The sequence below is a fragment of the Tenrec ecaudatus genome, chromosome 5, assembly GCF_050624435.1.
Source record: "Tenrec ecaudatus isolate mTenEca1 chromosome 5, mTenEca1.hap1, whole genome shotgun sequence".
NCBI classification, from domain to species: domain Eukaryota; kingdom Metazoa; phylum Chordata; class Mammalia; order Afrosoricida; family Tenrecidae; genus Tenrec; species Tenrec ecaudatus.
The window spans coordinates 181,144,494-181,163,269 of NC_134534.1; the positions used below are offsets into that span (position 1 = coordinate 181,144,494).

The 18,776-nt window shown below is 44.9% G+C and overlaps 1 protein-coding gene across 1 annotated transcript in view; it reads left to right on the plus strand.

Moving 5' to 3' along the window:
- The window catches only part of ODAD2 (outer dynein arm docking complex subunit 2), a 212,250-nt gene that overhangs the window by 133,206 nt on the left and 60,268 nt on the right, over positions 1–18,776 (plus strand). Inside the window, exons 17-18 of the mRNA XM_075550914.1 lie at positions 15,513–15,701; positions 16,736–16,957. Of these exons, the coding sequence (XP_075407029.1) occupies positions 15,513–15,701; positions 16,736–16,957 (411 nt within the window). The remainder of the gene's footprint in view (positions 1–15,512; positions 15,702–16,735; positions 16,958–18,776) is intronic.

An 18,776-nucleotide genomic window follows, 5' to 3' on the forward strand; every position in this document is an offset into this window, starting at 1 on the left:
TAGAGGAGATCTTTTCGGGTATTTTGACCCACCCTTCCCTCCTCCCCCCCACCTATCCCCTCCACACAGGTAAATTACAGACCGTGTTCTAGGGCAGATTCTATTTTAGCGTGTAAGAACGCATGCTCACATTTCCCCGTGGAAGGTGTGTTTGTAGGCAGCTTCAGGCTTATTTTAGGTGTTATCCTAGTGAGCACCATACCTTTATAGTCAGCCACCCCTTTGTCTGGATGCATGACACCGGGAGTTGTGGTGTCCTACTCAGTCAATTCAGACTCATGGTGAACTCAGGACAGGGCGGAACTTCCCCGCCGGGTGTTCCTGGCAGTGTGCTGCAGAGACCAGCCCGCGGTAACCATAGCTAAGAGCAGCAGAGACGGAAGAGCGCACAGGGGAGTTATTGTCAATTTGGGGCCACCGTGAGGGTGGCCAGGCATCATAAAAGCTAAGTGCACGGAATCTGTTTCCAGGTGGCATAGATATGCAGAAACATCAAGTGTTCAAAACAGCTGTTACCCATTTTTTAAAAATCTATCATTCACAGCTTACACATAAGAAAACACTTTCAGAGCAAAGAAAGCGAGATGTGAGAATTATATTTACTGAAGGATCCATCTTTTATTGCTGGGAAATATTTAGAGGGATCTAGCTATGACAAAGGGAGTCCTGGTGCTGCTGTAGGTTACTTGTTTGTGGGGCCATCAGTATAAGGTTAGCAGTTCAAATCCACCAGTCGCTCCATGGGAGAAAGACGAGGCTGTCTGCACTATTAAGGATGAACAACCCCAGAAACCTTATAGAGGATCGCCAGAGCTGCAATGGACTGCATTAGAGTTGGTGGTATAATCAATGAGCTCGGGGGTAGTAGGGCTGGGGGTCAGTGGTGGTTCCGTGGACACCACTTTGGTTTCTAGGCCAACACGTCTTCTGCTAAGCCACCAGCCCTCGGCTAGTGGAGATTTGCATGTTGATTCAATACTGAGGAAGCTGGGCTGTCTGTTCCCATGAAGATTTACAGTCTTGGAAACATATACAAGGGTCACCATGAGTCAGAATCTGGGGAGAAAGGCTTGCTTATCCAATTCCGTACAGCAGCCAGGGAAAACATTACGGACCTTAATACCGTCTGATATGCAACTGATCATGAGGAGGGTGGTGGTGTTGCTCCTGCTAGGTGTTGCCAAGTCGGTTCTGCCCCAAGTGCTATGCACAGCAGAAGGAAACCCTGCCCTGTCCGGCTCCATCCTCATAAGTGTTCCTGTGCTGGAGTCCGTCCATGCAGCCACGGGGTCAGTCCATCTCGTTGGGGGCCTTCCTCTTTCTCTGCCCCTCTGCTTTACCAGCCAGGCTGTCTTTCTCCAGGGACTGGTCTCTGCTGACACCATGCCCAAAATAGATAGATGAAGTCTCACTGCGCTTGCCTCTCAGGAGCACTCTGGTCGTACCACTCTGAGGATGGCTGGGACTGGCCCATATTTGGGTCCATTCTGCATGGGGCTTTCCATAAGCGTATGGGGAGTCACTGTGAATTGGGGTCAGCTCCACAGCAGCTAACAGCATCAGTGAATTGGACCAGGCAACAAAGCACCAGAACCAGGCTTTCAGTAAAGAATGATGAGGCTACCGACACGGGTAAGGATTCGCAGAGTACGTCCGTGCTGTGTATTTGGTTCGCAGCCACTGTGCTGTTGGATGCGTGAAACAAACAGAATGAGACGTTTTTAAGGTGGAAACCCTTGTCCGTTCAGTCATAGACCAGCTTCTCATGGAATTCAGCGAGTTCCTTCTACCTGGAGAGATGGAATCGTACTATTTGGTAGCCCACCAGGGCTCAACGTCATGTTCCAGGTGAGACAGCATTGCTTCGTCAGTGCAGCAGATATCGGCCTCTTTCCTGGTATGTGGGGAAAGCAGTGTGTGAAAGGAGAGTCCGTGTTATGGTCTTTTCTAAACTCGGAGGCATATTTAAGCCAAGGACTAAGTATCGTCCATTTAAAAGCTACTCTGTGTTCTTGAATCCGTCCACAAAAGAACTGAAGGTTCTGCTGGGAAGTACCTCACAAAAACTTCACTGCATAGTTTTAGAAACAAAGTTTTCTTCAGGAATTTTCCGCGTGTGTTTTCAGCGTATGGGCTTAAGGAAGCTGGGTAGGTTGGTGTTTCTGGGAAGACTAGGGGAGGACACCGGTCCTGAGAGCTGACTTTGGAGAGTGACTCTGGTGAGTTTAGAAGGCCTGAGGGCAGCATTTAGGGCAAACCATTCGCACTACCTAGGGACTGACCCCACCCCAGCCTTTCTTTTCACAACTGTTTCATTGTGCCGTAGGGGACAGTTTACAGGGCAGATTCGTTTCCCTTTCAGTGATCAATACATGCTTTGGCGACATTGGATTGCAATCCTTGCAACAGTGGCCGCACTTTCACCCCTTCTCCCCAGGCCCCTCGCTTTCGGTCAATCAGCTCTGCTGCTCCTGTCTCCCGCCTCTGCTTTGGGGCAGGGGTTTGGGTTGGCCTTCTGAGTCTTGTCAACTGGATTATTGCCAGGAGGACATTTCTCACAGGTGTGTGCTTTGTGGACCCCTCTGATATTTAGCAAAAGATGGACAGACCCCAGGAGACCCACGAACCTTTGAAGAAGTGGGGTGCACACATACTTTATAATCACAACTTCCTTGTACACAAGATTGGAAATAGACGCTTTTTCACGGCCTACCGACATCAAACCGACCATTGTTCAGTCAATTCCTCCTCACAGGAACCCTCTAGAACAGGGTAGACCCGCCCTGGGATTCTCCAAGGCTGTAGAACTGTTCGGGAGCAAGCGGCTACCTTTCTCCTGCAGACCCTTGACGTTTTGGCTATCAGCTGAGCACTTCACCACTCTGCCACCATGGCTCCTCTCTGCTGACTTAATTCTCCTTTAATACACTGAGGATTTTTCTTTTGCTACAGTGGTAAATAAGAAAACAGAAATAGTCTATCTTGCATATCAGTAATATATCCACACGTTCATTTCACTTTCTAAACCTGCTTCAGCTTAAATTTGCTACTTGTTTATAAATAATGTCTGGTTTAGAATGTTAAACATGGAAAAAAATCAAAACAATAACAACTTCTCCCAGTGAAAACAGTCTGTGCATTTCAAAGCCGATTGACCTAAGGATATGCTTCAGACAAAGAAGCCGCTCAAATAAATTTTAGAAGAATTCTTTAGAACAGGAAAAGAGAAAGTTAATTTTTGTGAGGCTGGAACACGAGCATGACAGCGTTAGCCAGGAATGCTGGGCCCTGCGTGTGGGGGTGGGGGCAGCCTCCTGAGCACAGGTGTGACCGCGTGCAGCTGATCCAACAGGACAGGAGTCTGACATCACTGTCTGCTTCACTTCAGCTTCTCAATGAGCCGTGCCCAATCAGGGAGCAGCAGAATTCTGAGAAGGCGTCTGGAGGGGTTTGGTTTCATGCCGAGCGTACTGCCTTTAGCCTAGCTGCCTTTGTGAGCTTCCACGTGATCATGTTTAGGCCACCGATGGTCCATCTGTCAAACAGTATGCAAAAAGAATCACCCCCGTTTCTCTGCATGTCTAGAACCTCTTTAAAACGCAATCTGTGTGTGCAGTCTGCCTCCCTGCTTTCCTCTGTGACCCTTTTTAAGTCAGCAAATAGTTCTAAGAATCCTTATCAGGCTCCAGTTCCTAAACTCGTAAAAGATTAACGTAGCAAACTCTAAGACAAGTTACTAGGGTCCCTCCCCCTCGCCTCTCCCTGTACACTGGATGTGTAAAGACTGGTTCCTTGAAGGGCCAAAACAAAAGCAAGGAAAACAAAAACAAACACAGGACAAAATCAAACGCAAGCTACTGCCCAGTCCACTGCAATTTAGGGCGACCCCAGTGTGCTAAAGAACCGTACTCCCCACAGGTCACAGTGAGTGGGCATCGACTCCATGGCAGTGAGTTTTTGTCTGAGGGTTTTCAGAGACTGACTCCTCAGAAATAGATTGCCAGACCTTTCTTCTGAGGTGCCTTGGGCGGGCTTGAACAGCTACTTAGAGTTAGCAGCTGAGCCCAAGAGCCATTTGCACCCCCACCGCCTCCAGGGACACCACATTCATTGGACTTCACCTGTGAGTCTTCTCACCGCTCTTTCCATCCTTCACACCTACGTGCTGAAGTCTCCGTCCTGGACCGAGACTCAACCACCCAACATGGTCTCAAGGATGGAACTTTGGCGGTCAAACGTGGCTGGAGAAAACCATGCAAATGGGATGGTTTGTTCCCATTTAAAATTTGCATTCATAATCTCACTAGGTTTCTCCGGTGAGTGGATCCCAGTTCCACAATGGTTGTACACTTTCTCCAGTCTCATCTATGGCAAGCTATGTAGCATCTATGAAGGTGCTATAAAAATATTGCTACTAGAGTTCCAACCCATGCACACAGGAGTTTGTGCCAAACAAAACACGTGTAAACATGGCTCCGGTCAGTGGATGGTGGCAGACAAGATTTTCAGGATTATGCCTGTTTTGGTTTCATTAGTGTGCCAATGAGAACCATGGCTTTTGAGTGACTGCTGGGTGAGTTAAATTCAAGATGAGCAAAGGTCAGCTCAGAATATTGTGGCACTTTTAAAAAACAATTATTACAAGTCATCACAGTGTGACAAACTGACAGACTACTTCACAAAAAGCCAAGAGACAACCTGGGGTCTATCTCACCTGAATTTTGAGAACATCTCAAGAAGAGATTTGACACATGGGACATTTGTGACCGAAGACCCGATGAGCTGGGAAGACCAGCATTCCTGAAGAAAGCAAAAGGTCGTTAGAAAGACAGGAAAGAAAAGATCATTGTGGACGTCAGAAGAGACTCTGAAACGTGCTCTTCACTGTGGAGTAGCTAAAACAAATGGAAGAAAGGAGGAAGTCAAGGAGCTGAATTGAAAATTCCAAAGGGAAGCTCCAGAAGACAAAGCCGACTAGGATAAGAAAATGTGGGAAGAGATGGAATTGGAAACCCCAAAAGGAAGAGCACACCCCGAATATCTGAAACTGATGTGATCAAGAACGAGAACACCGGGACTTCAAGCTTCCAGTTGCCATCTTGACGAATTCCATGGACAAAATAGTGAACACTGCAGGAAGTACCCAGAGAAGATGGAAAGAACACACAGAATCACTGTCCTGTGAAGAACTGGTCTATAGTCCACCCTTTCAGGAAGTGACATAGGAGCAAGAACCAATGGTCCTGGAGGGAGAAGTCCAAGCTGAACTGAATGCATTAGCCAGACACAAGGATCCAGGAGCTGACCCACTGAAGTATTTCAGCAAGCTGAAGAAGCACTGGAAACACTCACTGGTCTATGCCCAGAAATTCAGAAGACAGCTCCTTGACCAACTGACTGGAAGATATCCATGTTTGTGCCCATTACAAAGAAAGGTGACCCAATAGAATGCTCAAGTTATAGAATTACATCAATGATATTGTAGACAGTAACTTTTTTGCATAGGACCATATAACAATGGTTATAGCAGAGCATTGATTAACAGGGAGCTGCCAGAAGTTCAGGTTGAATTCAGAAGACCACGTGGAACAAGGGATAGCACTGCTGATGTCAGATGGCTCTTGGCTCAAAGCAGAGAACACCAGAACAATGTTTGTGTTTTATTGGCATTTGACTGTGTGGGTCATAACATGCTGTGGATAAGCTTGAGAAGAATGTGGATTCCGGAACACGTCAGTGTGCTCATGCAGAACTTGTAGATGGATCAAGAGGCAGTTGTGGGGACAGGACAAGACCATACTGCTGATGTAGATCAAGGATTACAGCCTTCAGCATGGATTACAAAATCCCCACAACTGGTAACATTGTGATAAATGGAGAAAAGGTTGACGTTGTCAAGTTCTGGGAACTCCTGTATTCATTCCCAGGGCACGGTCCATCAGCATAGAGCCATGTGCCTTGTCAGTAGAGCATCCCTCGGGGAGTGAGGAGAGAGAGAAATGTCTCCTGCCTCCAAGGAGGGAATACCGGAGTTCCCAGAATTCTTGGGAGAGGGCCACGCCCACACAGAGTCTTCCTGCTATGTATGCGATCCCATGGGTCCTTTAGCCAGGGAGAGCAGGCAAGAACAGTGTGGAGAGACCCTCCTACATTCCAGCACACCGAGAAGGTCGTTTTCACCGTAGCCACAAACTTTAGGGATATTAAAATTTCACCAGCATGAATTCACCTGCAGAGCTGGAGAAATCGAGCTTCCTTCTATCTGTTGCTAGAGCAAGTTATTAAAGGCTATTTTAGGTAATCGGTTTTCATGGGTAATTGACACTTCCAAGCATTACAGAGGAATAAAAGGAACTCAACCTGTCTGTAATTCTTTCTGAGAATGAACAGCAGTTTCCTTGTTTTCCAGGTTAACATTTAAAGCCATAAGAAACAACAACAACAACCACAATGAAACAAACCAAACCAACAAACAACTGTGTTCATTCTTTTTATTTGAACAGTTTTATTGAGACTTAATTGCTCACTACAAAATTTACCCTCTGTAAGTATGCCACACAGTGGTCTGCAGTGTGTGAACAAAACTCCACAAATACCACCGCAATCTAACTTTGGGAGAGTTTCCTCAGTCTCAAATGAAATTCCATGCCCCGTTGCGGTCACTTCCCCACACCCACTGGCAGCCATCCACCTACGTGCCGTTTCCATGGATCTGCCTACTGTGGACATTGAATATAAGCGGTCTTTTGAGATCTAGATTCTCTCAGCGTGTTGTTGTGTTTTTAGGTTCTTCTACCTGAGCATGTGTCTCAAGACTTCATTCTTTACTTGTTGTTGAATAGCATCCCATTGCATTTAGCCTTTATTTAGCCTTTATTCAGCTGATGGACATGTGTTAGGCTGGGCTAACTAGAGAAATAAATCCGGTGACACTCATATAGGTGGAAGCGTGAACTTTATACTAAGAAGTGATTCTTTTATCAAGAAAGCATCCTAGCCCAGTCCAGCTCAAGCCCGTAAGAAAGTCCTCCTTCAGGCACACACAGCCACCTGCAGGGATGCAGTATGCAAGAGGAGCACAGGCCGGTGGGCGCAGAGTCATATGGATCCAAGGTCAGTGGAGATGCGGCAGGGCACCGGCAAATCTCAGGGTAGCCACCAGAGTCCCAGCCAGCAGGAAGGTGACAGAGAGAGCAGCTCCCAGGGCTCTCCATAAAAGTAGGGCACGGCTCCATGGAGACAGCACAGGCTGGGATCTGATTGACAGGTTGGACTTCCACCCCTCCCTACACTTTTACACATCTTCAAGTTGACATGAAATGATCTCACTACTACAGGACTCAGGTTGTTTCTGCTTCTAGGTTGAAGAATGCTGCTATGAGCGTCTGTGTACAATTTTCGTTTGAACCCCCCCCCACCCCCTCCAATTATCACGAAAATTGCAGAATCACTGCTCTTCATGCTCAACATTCTAGCAAACAGCCTCACTGACTCCCCGAGTGGGCACACCATTTTGTGTCCCCTCGAGCAGTGTTCGAGGAAACGGATTTTCCTACATATCAATTCAGACTTGTTCTTGTCGGTCTTTTGGGTCACAGCTCCCCCGCTGAGGGTGCAATGATATCTCACCGTGGCTTCCTCTCCCAGCTCTACACAGGCTTGCGCACTGTCTTCTTGGATCCATCTCCGCATCTGTCTCTTTCTCGGGATGTGTCCACTCATTTAAGGTTTGCTAGGTTGGCTGGCATTCTGCTGTTCACAGTGTTCCCTTATCACACGGTCTGTATTTCCATAATGTTGCTGGGGTGCCTTTCACTCACCCCTCAGTTTAGCCATTTCAGTCTTCTTTCTGTTCCTCTTTGGTCGATGTTGTTGATCGTTTTTAAAGAACCCACTTTGGGTGCTGGTGAAGTTCTCTACTGTTGTCCTGTTCTCTCTCACATTTATCATCGCTTCACCCGTGATTATATTCTTCTTTATTGGGGGATCTAGTTTACTCCTCCTTTATTTTCACTTCTGAAGGCGGAAGTTTAGGTGATTGAGCTCTTTCCTCTTTTTAAATGACAGCATTTAAAGCGATGCATCCCTCCAGACATGATTGAAAGGCGATCGTGGTTGGGAAAGTGGAGGGGCAGCAGAAATGATGGAAAACCTCAGTGAGAGGGACTCGCCCATCGTTGAAACAGTGGACCCAAGGATGATGGCGACGGTTCAGGGCCTCGTGTGTCTTGGTGTTGTCCCTAAAGTTGGCATGAGTTGGCATTGACTTGATGGCAGTTACCAACAGATATTTAAACACATAAAATGTTTGACATCCAAACCTCTCAGAAATTCTCTACTATATGAAAACCTTTGGTTTTATGTGCTCTGGTTGGTTAGAAATAATAAAGGCTTTATTTTTAATGGAAACCTTAATGCATTTTATTAGTAAGGCTTTATTTGTCAACAAGAATTTTTTCCCCAAAAGGATTAGAAAATATTAACACAAAAAGCAGCTAACATTAAAAAAGGATCCTTAACAGTTAGAGATGTTCCTCCCACCACCCAGATATTCTGATTTAATTGGCATTGGGAACGGGTCTAGGTTTAAGAAGTTTTAAAACTCCTCATGTCAATCTGATGTACAACCAAATTTGAGAATTATTGCCTTAACAACTCTACTTTCTGCTTCTTTAAAGAACGAACTTGTGAAAAATCTTATTTGGATAAATTACTTTAAAATATACAAATAACTCACTTGGTTTCTCACATGAATCGCATAGAACAGTACTTCAGAGAAAATCATCTCTTTTACCTGAAAATTATTCAACCATATTATTTCAGTAAGGGTAGATAGAAACTCCATAAGCACATAATGTGGGCATCCTGGCTGTAGAGTAACCCATTTGGAAAAGACAGACGTTTCAGCTGACTTTAAATCTTATTAATGTGAACCACCAGTGTAATGTGGCGGATGAACTCGATGATGCAGCCATCCTTCCTTCCTAGAGGGAGTGCGGTGTCTAGGGCATGGGAGAGGGCTATTCAGACTCTGTTCTTGATGGATTACATCTGGAATCCGTGTTAAACTCTGGAGGGCTTAAGAGGAACTTTTGGTGAAGGATACCTATTAAAATCATTTTATACAAAACACTGTTTGAAGGTACTGGGGCTATTTCACGACAACAGAGCCGACTGGTTTTAAATGTGAGAAGAGCATTTATGTAGGAGAGGATTAATTATATTAACATAATGGTAATGTTTGAGTTCTCAACGATTTAAATGGACTAATCTGCCTGAGGGCAACTGACCACATTTTTATGGGGAAAAATATGTAACAGGCCCAATGACAGAAGAGACTGGAAAACAATAGCTTCATAATTCAGAGACTCCTATTTTTGAAATATCATAATTCATACATGTAGATTTCATGTTCTTGTGTTTTGTTTTGTTTTTCTTAGCCAGATCCAGGGAATTCAACCCCACTCTAGGTAATTCCGAATTTGATGGAGTCTCAGCAGGAAAGTGCTTTACTCATCTTACGGAGGCTGTTAATTACTGAGTACAGGGGGAAATAGAAAAGCATATATGGAAGAAATGTATCATACTGAGTGATAGCTATTTTATGACAGTATGACTTACAGTTATTTAGCACCTTGTACATGTTATAAAGTTTTTGCAAATACATCGTTGCTAAGGAATGTCCTTTAATTAATGCTCTGAGCCTCTGGGCCTGAACAGTCCTTCAGAATGTAAACCTCCTTATTAATGGAATGTTGACACTAAAGCAGAATCTCCATCTGACGTGGTAAAATGGAAAAGTCACAGATGCCTGTGATATTTAAGAAAAAATTTTTTTAATTTAAAATTAAGCTGAAGAAGCACACACACACACACAAAATCAGAACCACTAAATTTATTCTCTTGATTTTTCTGGTGATTTTGTTACATAAAGCAACATTATTGCTTCAAAATATGAACTTTATGCTATATAAATCTAGACTATAAGGACTGTATCATTTACTGCAAGGCCTACCTGATCGCACCACATATATATATGCACTATATATATAGTGTTAACTTATATACACACACATATATTCCATAAGCTAGAAGACTTGTTAACTCCTAGGCATTGGACAAAGGTCTTTCTGTGATAGTGCCACACCAACAATCTTTCTGTTCTTTGGGCATACAGATGTTTCCTACATTTTGAAATATTCAAGTTACAAAGAGTCATCTTAGGACCATTTGTTTTGTTTTCTATGATTTTGGGCAGGGTAAGGGAGGAGGTTATACATCTTACCATTAACAACATGGATGCCCACAATGTTAACATATATTTGCAAATGTTGTATCCAAATCCCAAAGACAAAGATCATCAATCAGATAATTGAAAATAAATCTGAAGCCCAAATCAAATCTGTCATAGAGCTGATTCCAACTCACAGTGACCCTACATGAGGATTGCAATTCTGTCCATCTTTATGGACAGACTCATTTTTTCCCACAGAGCTGCTAGTGGGTTTGAACTGCCCACCTTGCAGCCCAATGCCTAACCTACAGCCATCAGCGCTCCAGTGTAATAAGGAACAATTATAATGAAAACCACAGCTATCGTTTATATATCCAGTACTTCAGCTTATGTCAGAATCAACTTAGGACGGAGTTGTTGGAATGGAATCTGTCACTCCCTGGTGGTGCAGAGGTTTCTCTTTGGGCTGCTCACCACAGGGTCAGCAGTTAGAAACTGCTCCTTGGGAGAAAGATGAGGCTTTCTACTCCCACAAAGAATTACAGTCTCAGAAACCCCGGGGGGGGGGGGGGCAGTTCTACTCTTTCCTCTAGGGTCCCTATGAGTTGACATAGATTCAATGGCATCGAATTTAGTATTTTTTTGACCCTGTACTTTTTAAGGGGTTTAATTTATGGAATCTATCTTTAGAAATGTATTCTGTTGGCAATGCCTTTGAAATGCACTCTTTAGATTTGCCTGTCATTTTGTTTTTTCTGACATTGCTCTGTTTGGTTGCTAATTGCAAAGTCCGCAGTTCAAACCTATCTGATACTCTGCTGGAGAAAAATGAGGCTTTCTGTTCCCAGGAAGGTTTACAGCCTCGGATACCATGTGGGTGGCTATGAGTCAGAACCACGCGATGGCAGTGGGTTGGTTTGATGTGGCTTGGTTATTCTGCTGTAGAGGTCACGTTTTTGAAACTTTTTATCAGGAGGATGCTATTTTGAAGTCTTTTTTCTAACACCCTCCTATGCATTATATGCTCTCTTTATATCACAAAGTGGTGGTTTTATAGCTGTTCCAGTTAAAACTCACGTTGTCGTGCTGCACTTGCCTGGATGTGCATTGAAGTTGCATTAAGCGTGGCTCCCTCATCAGACAATGGCCAGATCTCTCTGCTGGAGGCAGACAGGGAATTTCAGACCCATTAGATTAATAGTTCTTTGCCCAAACATCCAGTTTTCTGTTTTACCCGTTAATCTGTAAACAATGTCTTAGTGTTTCCTATTAGTTAAATTTTAATGGGTCATTTGTATGTTACATCTTCCTCTTGTTTGTGTACTCAGTTTTGTTCCACTTGAACGTAACACCTTTTCCTACGTAGCTAACCAATCCAGCTTTATTTTAATAGCATGATGAAGGTGTTTCATTTTCTCATTCCCAATGATTAGTTTTGTCTGAGGAAATGTCTTTGGCAAAATGACCTGATTTCTTTGGAGAGCCCTTAAATGGCAAAGACTCTCCCGGTAGTGTGATATGAGTTAAGTATGGGCACCATGATCCTAATGGGCAGGCTCCTACTCCACTGTGCACCAGGAGTCCTGGTGGGACCGTGGTTAGAGGTGAACAGTTCGAATCTTCCGCCTGCTTTGAAAGAGACAGCCTTGGAGACCCCGCGGGGTAGTTCCACTGAGCCCCATAGGGTCACGATGAGTCAAAATTTACTGTATGCAATGGGTCTCAGATCATAGAGCAAAAAGACACGGATCACAAACTCAGAAGTGTAAGCTTCGCTTTTAATTCTGTCAATAACTGGCCATCAGTCCTTAATCATTATCTAATAGATCTGTTGTCTCCACATCTACAAAATGGGATGCCATGATGTTAAGAACGCTGTATTAAGAGGTCCACTCCAACCTGAAAGATCCAGGCTGGCATCATGGTCTTTGATGACCATTGCTGTCGCTAAGAGTTTTCCCAGTGCAGACACACATTTGAATTATGCAAAACCAGCTTTGTACCAGTGGTGAAATTGGAAAAGACTAGTTACTTAGATATGTGAGAAGGTGGAAAATGTGGTGAATTTGCCCAGTCGCTTAGCATTAGTGAAAAGACAGTTTTGGCAGAATAATTGCTTTTTCCATCCTCAAATATACTGTCTTCCTTTCCACCGTAACTATGGAGGCAAGACGTCATATGTTTAAAATCTTTTAACCTAAAGAGGGGGAAAAAGAGAAAGAAATCTCACCTTCAAAACAAATAAACAAACTCTGGAGGAGCCTGCAGGCATTTGGGCTGAACATTTCACTGTCCCAAGAATTGTAAACACCTTAAGACCTCGGGGAGCCATGCCCATGATCTCACTGAGACTTTGGCTTCCTGTATCTCATACCATGCACCTTAGGGAGTTCTTGGAGCAGGGGCAGATGTGATCACGTCTGTGCATTTTCTCAGAGTAGCTCCAGCGCCACAGCTTACTGTCTCCACTGACACAGCCGTGAGCGAGTCCTTGCGAGGTTGTCTTGGGCATGGAAAGGATGCATTGGCACTTGGCCTGTTGAGCCTCTCTCCATTTACATCCCATCACACACAGTTACTGCTCTTCCCCTTTTACTGGTGTCCCTTTACTCAGTGTCCTAAAGATGCCTCCCACCTCACCAGGGACCACTGAGTCAACCCTGTCTCACAGTGACCCCATCCATGTGTGTCAGAGAAAACTGTGCCCCTGAGGATTTTTGCGGACTGATTTTCTGGAAGTGGATTACCAGGTCTTTCTTCTGAGGTACCTCAAAGTAGATTTGAACTAGCAGCCAAGTGAGTTCATCTTTTGCACCATCCCAAGATGCCACCCTCTCCTTCTTCTTTATAAATTCAATTAAATTTAATTCATTAAGCATACACAATAGTACAGACATTAGGCCATACCCTAAGCAAGAACTTATTAATCCTTGGTCAATCATGGCTGAGGATGCAAACTCAGAACAGACATGAGTTTGTGAAATATGGCTATCCAAGAACAATAACTTGGAAAGGAAAATAAATTATATGCTGATGCTCTACGAGAAACATCATTTGCCCTCGTCGAAAACAGGCAGTGTGCGCACTACATCACAACCAAGTTTCTTGACTGACAGTGGGAAACCACAGTACCCCACTCAGTGATGGTGACAGACCACGCCATTTTTAATGTGTCACTCTCCATGGGCCTGACAACAATCCAGTCTCCCTCAGCAGGCTCCTGGAAGGGCTCCCCACACCCTCTCCATGTGTCCCACTCCAGGGCTTTCACCCCAAGTTTTCCCCATTCTCAGGAGCATTCTGGTTCACGCAAAGTTTGAAGCAACGGTGGCCGTGACCTTCTGAGCCAATCTTTCTGCTTTGCTTGTGTTTGAGGTCTTGGCGCTCTTTCCTAAAGCATGGGGTCCAGCGGAAGAGCGGTGTTTTAGGAGGGGCAGTGGAGAAATGATGGGGGCCTGTGACGGACCTCCACTGGAGTGCTAGTGGGAAGGAGAATCCAACACCACACCAGCACAAGGTCGATTTTCACAAGGCAGAGGTCAAACCTGCCTGCACCCTCCACCTTTCTCCTGTTCTGACTCAAGTCGCCCCTCCCACAACACGCCACTTCCTGGCTGGGCTTGATCGTCCACTGCATGGACCACCCACAGGTCATCATCATGGGCTTGACTAGGGAATCTGACTGGCGAGTGAAGGAAAGGATACAGTTCTTTTTCCTCCAGGCTTCTTCTCAGCCAGGCTGGCAGACATGTCGCTCTCTCTGGTCCTCGTGTTGAGAAATTTCTTTTACTGTCACCATGAGGCCCCTGCTCATGCTTCTAGGACAGGAAGTGCTTCCTTGGTAAACCTGACCTCATCCACCCTACAGCCCTGACCTTGCCCCTTCAGATTCGTTTGTTTCTCACACCCAAAGATCACGAAGAGGGAACATGGTTTGACACCTCCCTCCAAGGAAGCCGTTTTGATGTGGGACAAGCGAAGAGCCCCGAGTGCTGAAGAGGAGGCTCCGAGAGGAGAAGAGACCACCTTTAGAAGTGTGTGGACTAGGTGGAGAGTACGAGGGGGAACCCTCTCCCCTCCCAAAATAGAAGTTTTTTTTAAACGCTATGAATTAATTTTTTTTAAACAAAACAACCTTCTCACCTTCAAAGTACTCTCCACTACACTTAACACATTTATCAAATCTGCGATTCCGTTCTTGGAAACGTTTTTCAAACACATCTGTTTGGATGGCTGACAGCACCTCCCTCGTTTTGTCCTTCACCTCTTCTACAACGTGAAAGCGCCGCTCTATCGTGTCCTTCTGCATTTACAGAAACTAAAAAGTCACACAGAGCGAGGTTGGGTGGGTCAGGTATGTGGGGCAAGAGAGGCATGCTGGTTTTTGCCAAAAACTGGCACTCTGAGATGGCTGTGTGAGCTGGTGCATTGTCGTGGTGGCAAAACAGTGCCCATCTGTCACAATCGGTGTTTTTGTCAGACAATACTATGCACTCTTTTCAGAAACTCTTCAGTAGAAAGCTTGAGGAAGAGTCTGACTGGTGGAAATAACTCCAAAAGCACTACAAGTCGACATTTTTGTCCATTCAGGAAGTTGATGGACACCCAGAATGAGGTTTGTCATCCATCGACATTTCACCTTTTTGTTGAAACGGAGAAACCCACTCATACACTTGAGTTTTTTCCCACAGTGCTGTCCTTGTAAGCTGTGTTCAACATCACGACAGTTTCTATAGCATTTTTCCCCAGCAGGAAACAAAAATTCACAGCCGAACGAGTTCTCTTAAATCAGCCATCAGAAAAAAACAATGTTCAAATGGAATTGCTTTTACAAAAAAATTCACACTGACCACAGAGGACCTTCCCAGGTGAAGCCACTGGGGGCAACCACTCAGTTTGTTGCTTGGTGCTCACCTAGCGGGAAAAATTCACAGTACAAAAGCTCCCCCACCAGAGCCTTTTTCTGTTTTTTTGGTGGGGTGGGGGAAGGTACCCCTTGTATGTCAGGAAATAGTATCTTCACATTTGGTATATTAGTTCACTGCAGATGTGATGATTTTGTAGCAAACCCTCATAATACATGTCTACATAGAATTCTGTATAATTATTATATAATAATATTTATAATTATGTATATAATTATAATAAACCGAGTTTGTCTTTCATTCCAAAGCTGTCCCCCATAATCATATTACTCATTCCTGCTTTTTTTTAAAGAAAGAAAAGCACAAATGTAGGATTATTTTAAATTTTTACCATCTTTTTTATTTTTACCTAGGATGCTGGAGAAATGGTTCGTTCCTTCGTCGGTGGCTTGGAACTGGTCGTCAACTTACTGAAATCGGACAACAAAGAAGTGTTGGCGAGTGTTTGCGCCGCTATTACCAATATTGCCAAAGATCAGGAAAATTTGGCTGTTATTACAGACCATGGAGTTGTCCCTTTGTTGTCTAAACTAGCAAACACAGTAAGTAACACACCTTTTAAGAATAGTGTACATGCCAAGAAACATGACATTGCTCGACAGTGAGTGTAAAGTCAGGCTACTAAGTTTACTATTCACCACGGAGGAGTCATTCAGTCCCTCGGAGGGCGGTTCAAACCCGCTAGCCGCTCCGTTTGAGAAAACTGCAGCCCTCTACCCCCAGCCAGAAGTACAGCCTCAGAAACCCTCGATGGCATGCCCGAGGTGGGGTAGATCAATCACTGCCTGTGGATTTGGTATTCGGGCTTGGTAATATATGCAAAAATATTTAAAATGAAAAAATATTAATACGATCTTTGTGGGGAGGGGGGAAAGGCTGTTTCTATTTGCCTCTGGCAAGTATAAATACTATTATATGGTAATTCCCATCGACACCGTCAGGACTCTGCCCCTCACTTCCCGCTCCCTCGTCTTTACCCCCATCGTCTCGAGTATCATCCTTCATGTGCTTGCTCATGCCAACGTTGTAAGTTAAATATGCCTCCCCCAGCTCCACAGCATGGGTCGGTGGCATTCTTGAGCTGGAAGACTTTGGCAAGCCCTGTATTGTTGATCTCTAGCTGTGTCAGACGAAATAAGCAGGCCTTGGAAACAATGACTGCACTATGGCCAGAAGTAGACGTATTTGAGTACTGCTTGACCTACTACTGGGAACAAGCGTTGTCGATCAGAAATCCAAACATTGGAAGGATGCTTGGTCTAGAGACCTCTGGGGGGGCCAGTACTGAGCTCCTAAGAGACCTGCCAGTTTAATTTAAAGGACGCCAAGTTGGACTGTTATATTGTTCAGGAGAATGGTATAATTAGATTGAGAATCAGGTCCTGTTCAGTGGCGTGAAGGGAGCGCTGGTGGCATCGTGGTTACGCATTGCGTGACTCACCACAAGGTCAGCACTTAAGAAACACTAGCGACTGCGTGAGAGACAGACGAGGCTTTCTACGCCCTTATTGCACACCTGTATGACCTCACAGCGTCGCTAAAATCCCTTTTCTGCACCTTGTTCTCCTCTGTGCAGAATAACGATAAGCTCAGGCGTCACCTGGCAGAAGCTATCTCACGTTGCTGTATGTGGGGCCGGAACAGAGTGGCCTTTGGCGAGCACAAAGCGGTGGCTCCACTCGTGCGGTACCTGAAGTCAGAGGACACCAACGTGCACCGAGCCACGGCCCAGGCCCTGTACCAGCTCTCCGAAGACGCCGACAACTGCATCACCATGCACGAGAACGGCGCCGTCAAGGTACAGTGTGCTGGCGGGCGTGTTCGCCCCACGCCGAACACATGTGGGCTGGAGAAACTGGAGTCCTTTTAAGGTGTCATTTCAGAGTACTTAGGCGAACCAAGTTCTCATGGTTCTGGCACAGAGAAGTTTAAAAGGACACAGGCTTTTTCTAAGGCCAAAGAGCATGAAATGTGTCCCGGGAAAACTTAAGTAGTTGGGCCAGAAATTGAATGGGATTAAAGCAGATGCTTTAAGTAGTGATTTGCATGTAAATAATGTTGGATGGTCATATGCAGATGTCGTTTGAGTTTGGTGCCATCAAGTTGATTTTGACTCAGAAGGACCTGTGTGACAAAGAGGAGCATTTCCATAGGGCTTCTGGTGTGGTGATGTTGAAGGGGCAGATCTTTGGATCTTTCTCTTGGAGGATTAGGTGGGTGAGTTCAAACCTGCAACCTTCTGGTTAGCAATAATATGGACCTAGATAACACGTCAATAACAGATGCACTAACTGAAGAGCTGGCTGTCAATGGGACTTACAACCTAACCCTACCCTACCCAACCCAACCCAACCCAACCCTATCCAACCCTACCCAGCCCAGCCCAACCCAACCCTACCCTACCCTACCCTACCCTACCCTACCCAACCCAGCCCAAACCAGCCCAACCCAACCCAACCCTACCCAACTCAGCCCAATCCATTGCCATCAAATTAATTTCAACATATAGCAACCCTTTCTTCTTTGGAGCTGCTGGTGGATTTGAACTGGTGTCTTCTGATTAATAGTCCAGTGCTTACCCAACAGCCCCATCAAGGCTCTTGTCAACAGGACATAGGCCTCATAATCTTAATCATAGCCACAAAGGACCGATTCAAAGACAAGATTTGTTTATCTGTCTGTATCACACCTGTGCCTTTACTCAATATAGAGGAGTCACTGGGTGGCACAAATTGTTAGCTGAAAACTTGGCACTTCAAATTCACACCACCATTACCCCCAGTGCCTTGGAAGAAAGGCGTGGTATCTACTCTGGGAAAATCAACTGCCGTAAATTCCCTGTGGAGCACACTTGTGCTTGGGCCCACATGGGGTCGCCATGAGTCTGTGTCAACTCTACGACAACTTGTTAAACAACAGACGGTTAGGAGAGTTTCTTCACATGAACTTTAATATAAGTATATATCCGAAATCACCTAGAACTTCCGAATTCAATATTTTAATGATAATAAATAGGAAAAATATGTACATTAAATTGGCAGCTTGCATGTGTTATGAAAAAAGATTTAAAACACTGGTTCTTTTCCATAGCTTGCTTGTACATTATTATTTTTCTGTTTATTTCCCCCAAGTGGAGCCTATGACAATCTGATGGCTTTATATTTTGAAATGTATTCCCATAAGGAGACTTGGTGGCACTGACAGGCTACTGATGGACTGCCAACTGCACAATTAGTGGTTCAAGCCCGCCAGCTGCCCTGCATGAGCAAGATGAGGCTCTCTGCTGCCATATAGATTCGTGGTCTTGGAAACCTAGATTGGCAGTGTTTCCCAAAGTAGGCACTTCTACTCCCTGGGGACACTGGACACTGCAACAGCAGATACCTAATTTTTGTCTTCGACTGGGGGCTATGGTACATCAGTTTTTAATTGCTAGGAGTGCACTGAGTGATTTTCCTTTTTTCCAGAAAAAAGGTGGTAGGCCAAATAAGTTTGGTCATCCATGCGTTATAGGGGTCGCTATGAGTCAGAAGCATCTTGATGGTGGTGAGCGTTTTGGTTTGGTATGGCAAAGTTGATTTGATCTTCCAGACAAAAGTTATCAAAATATCCATTTA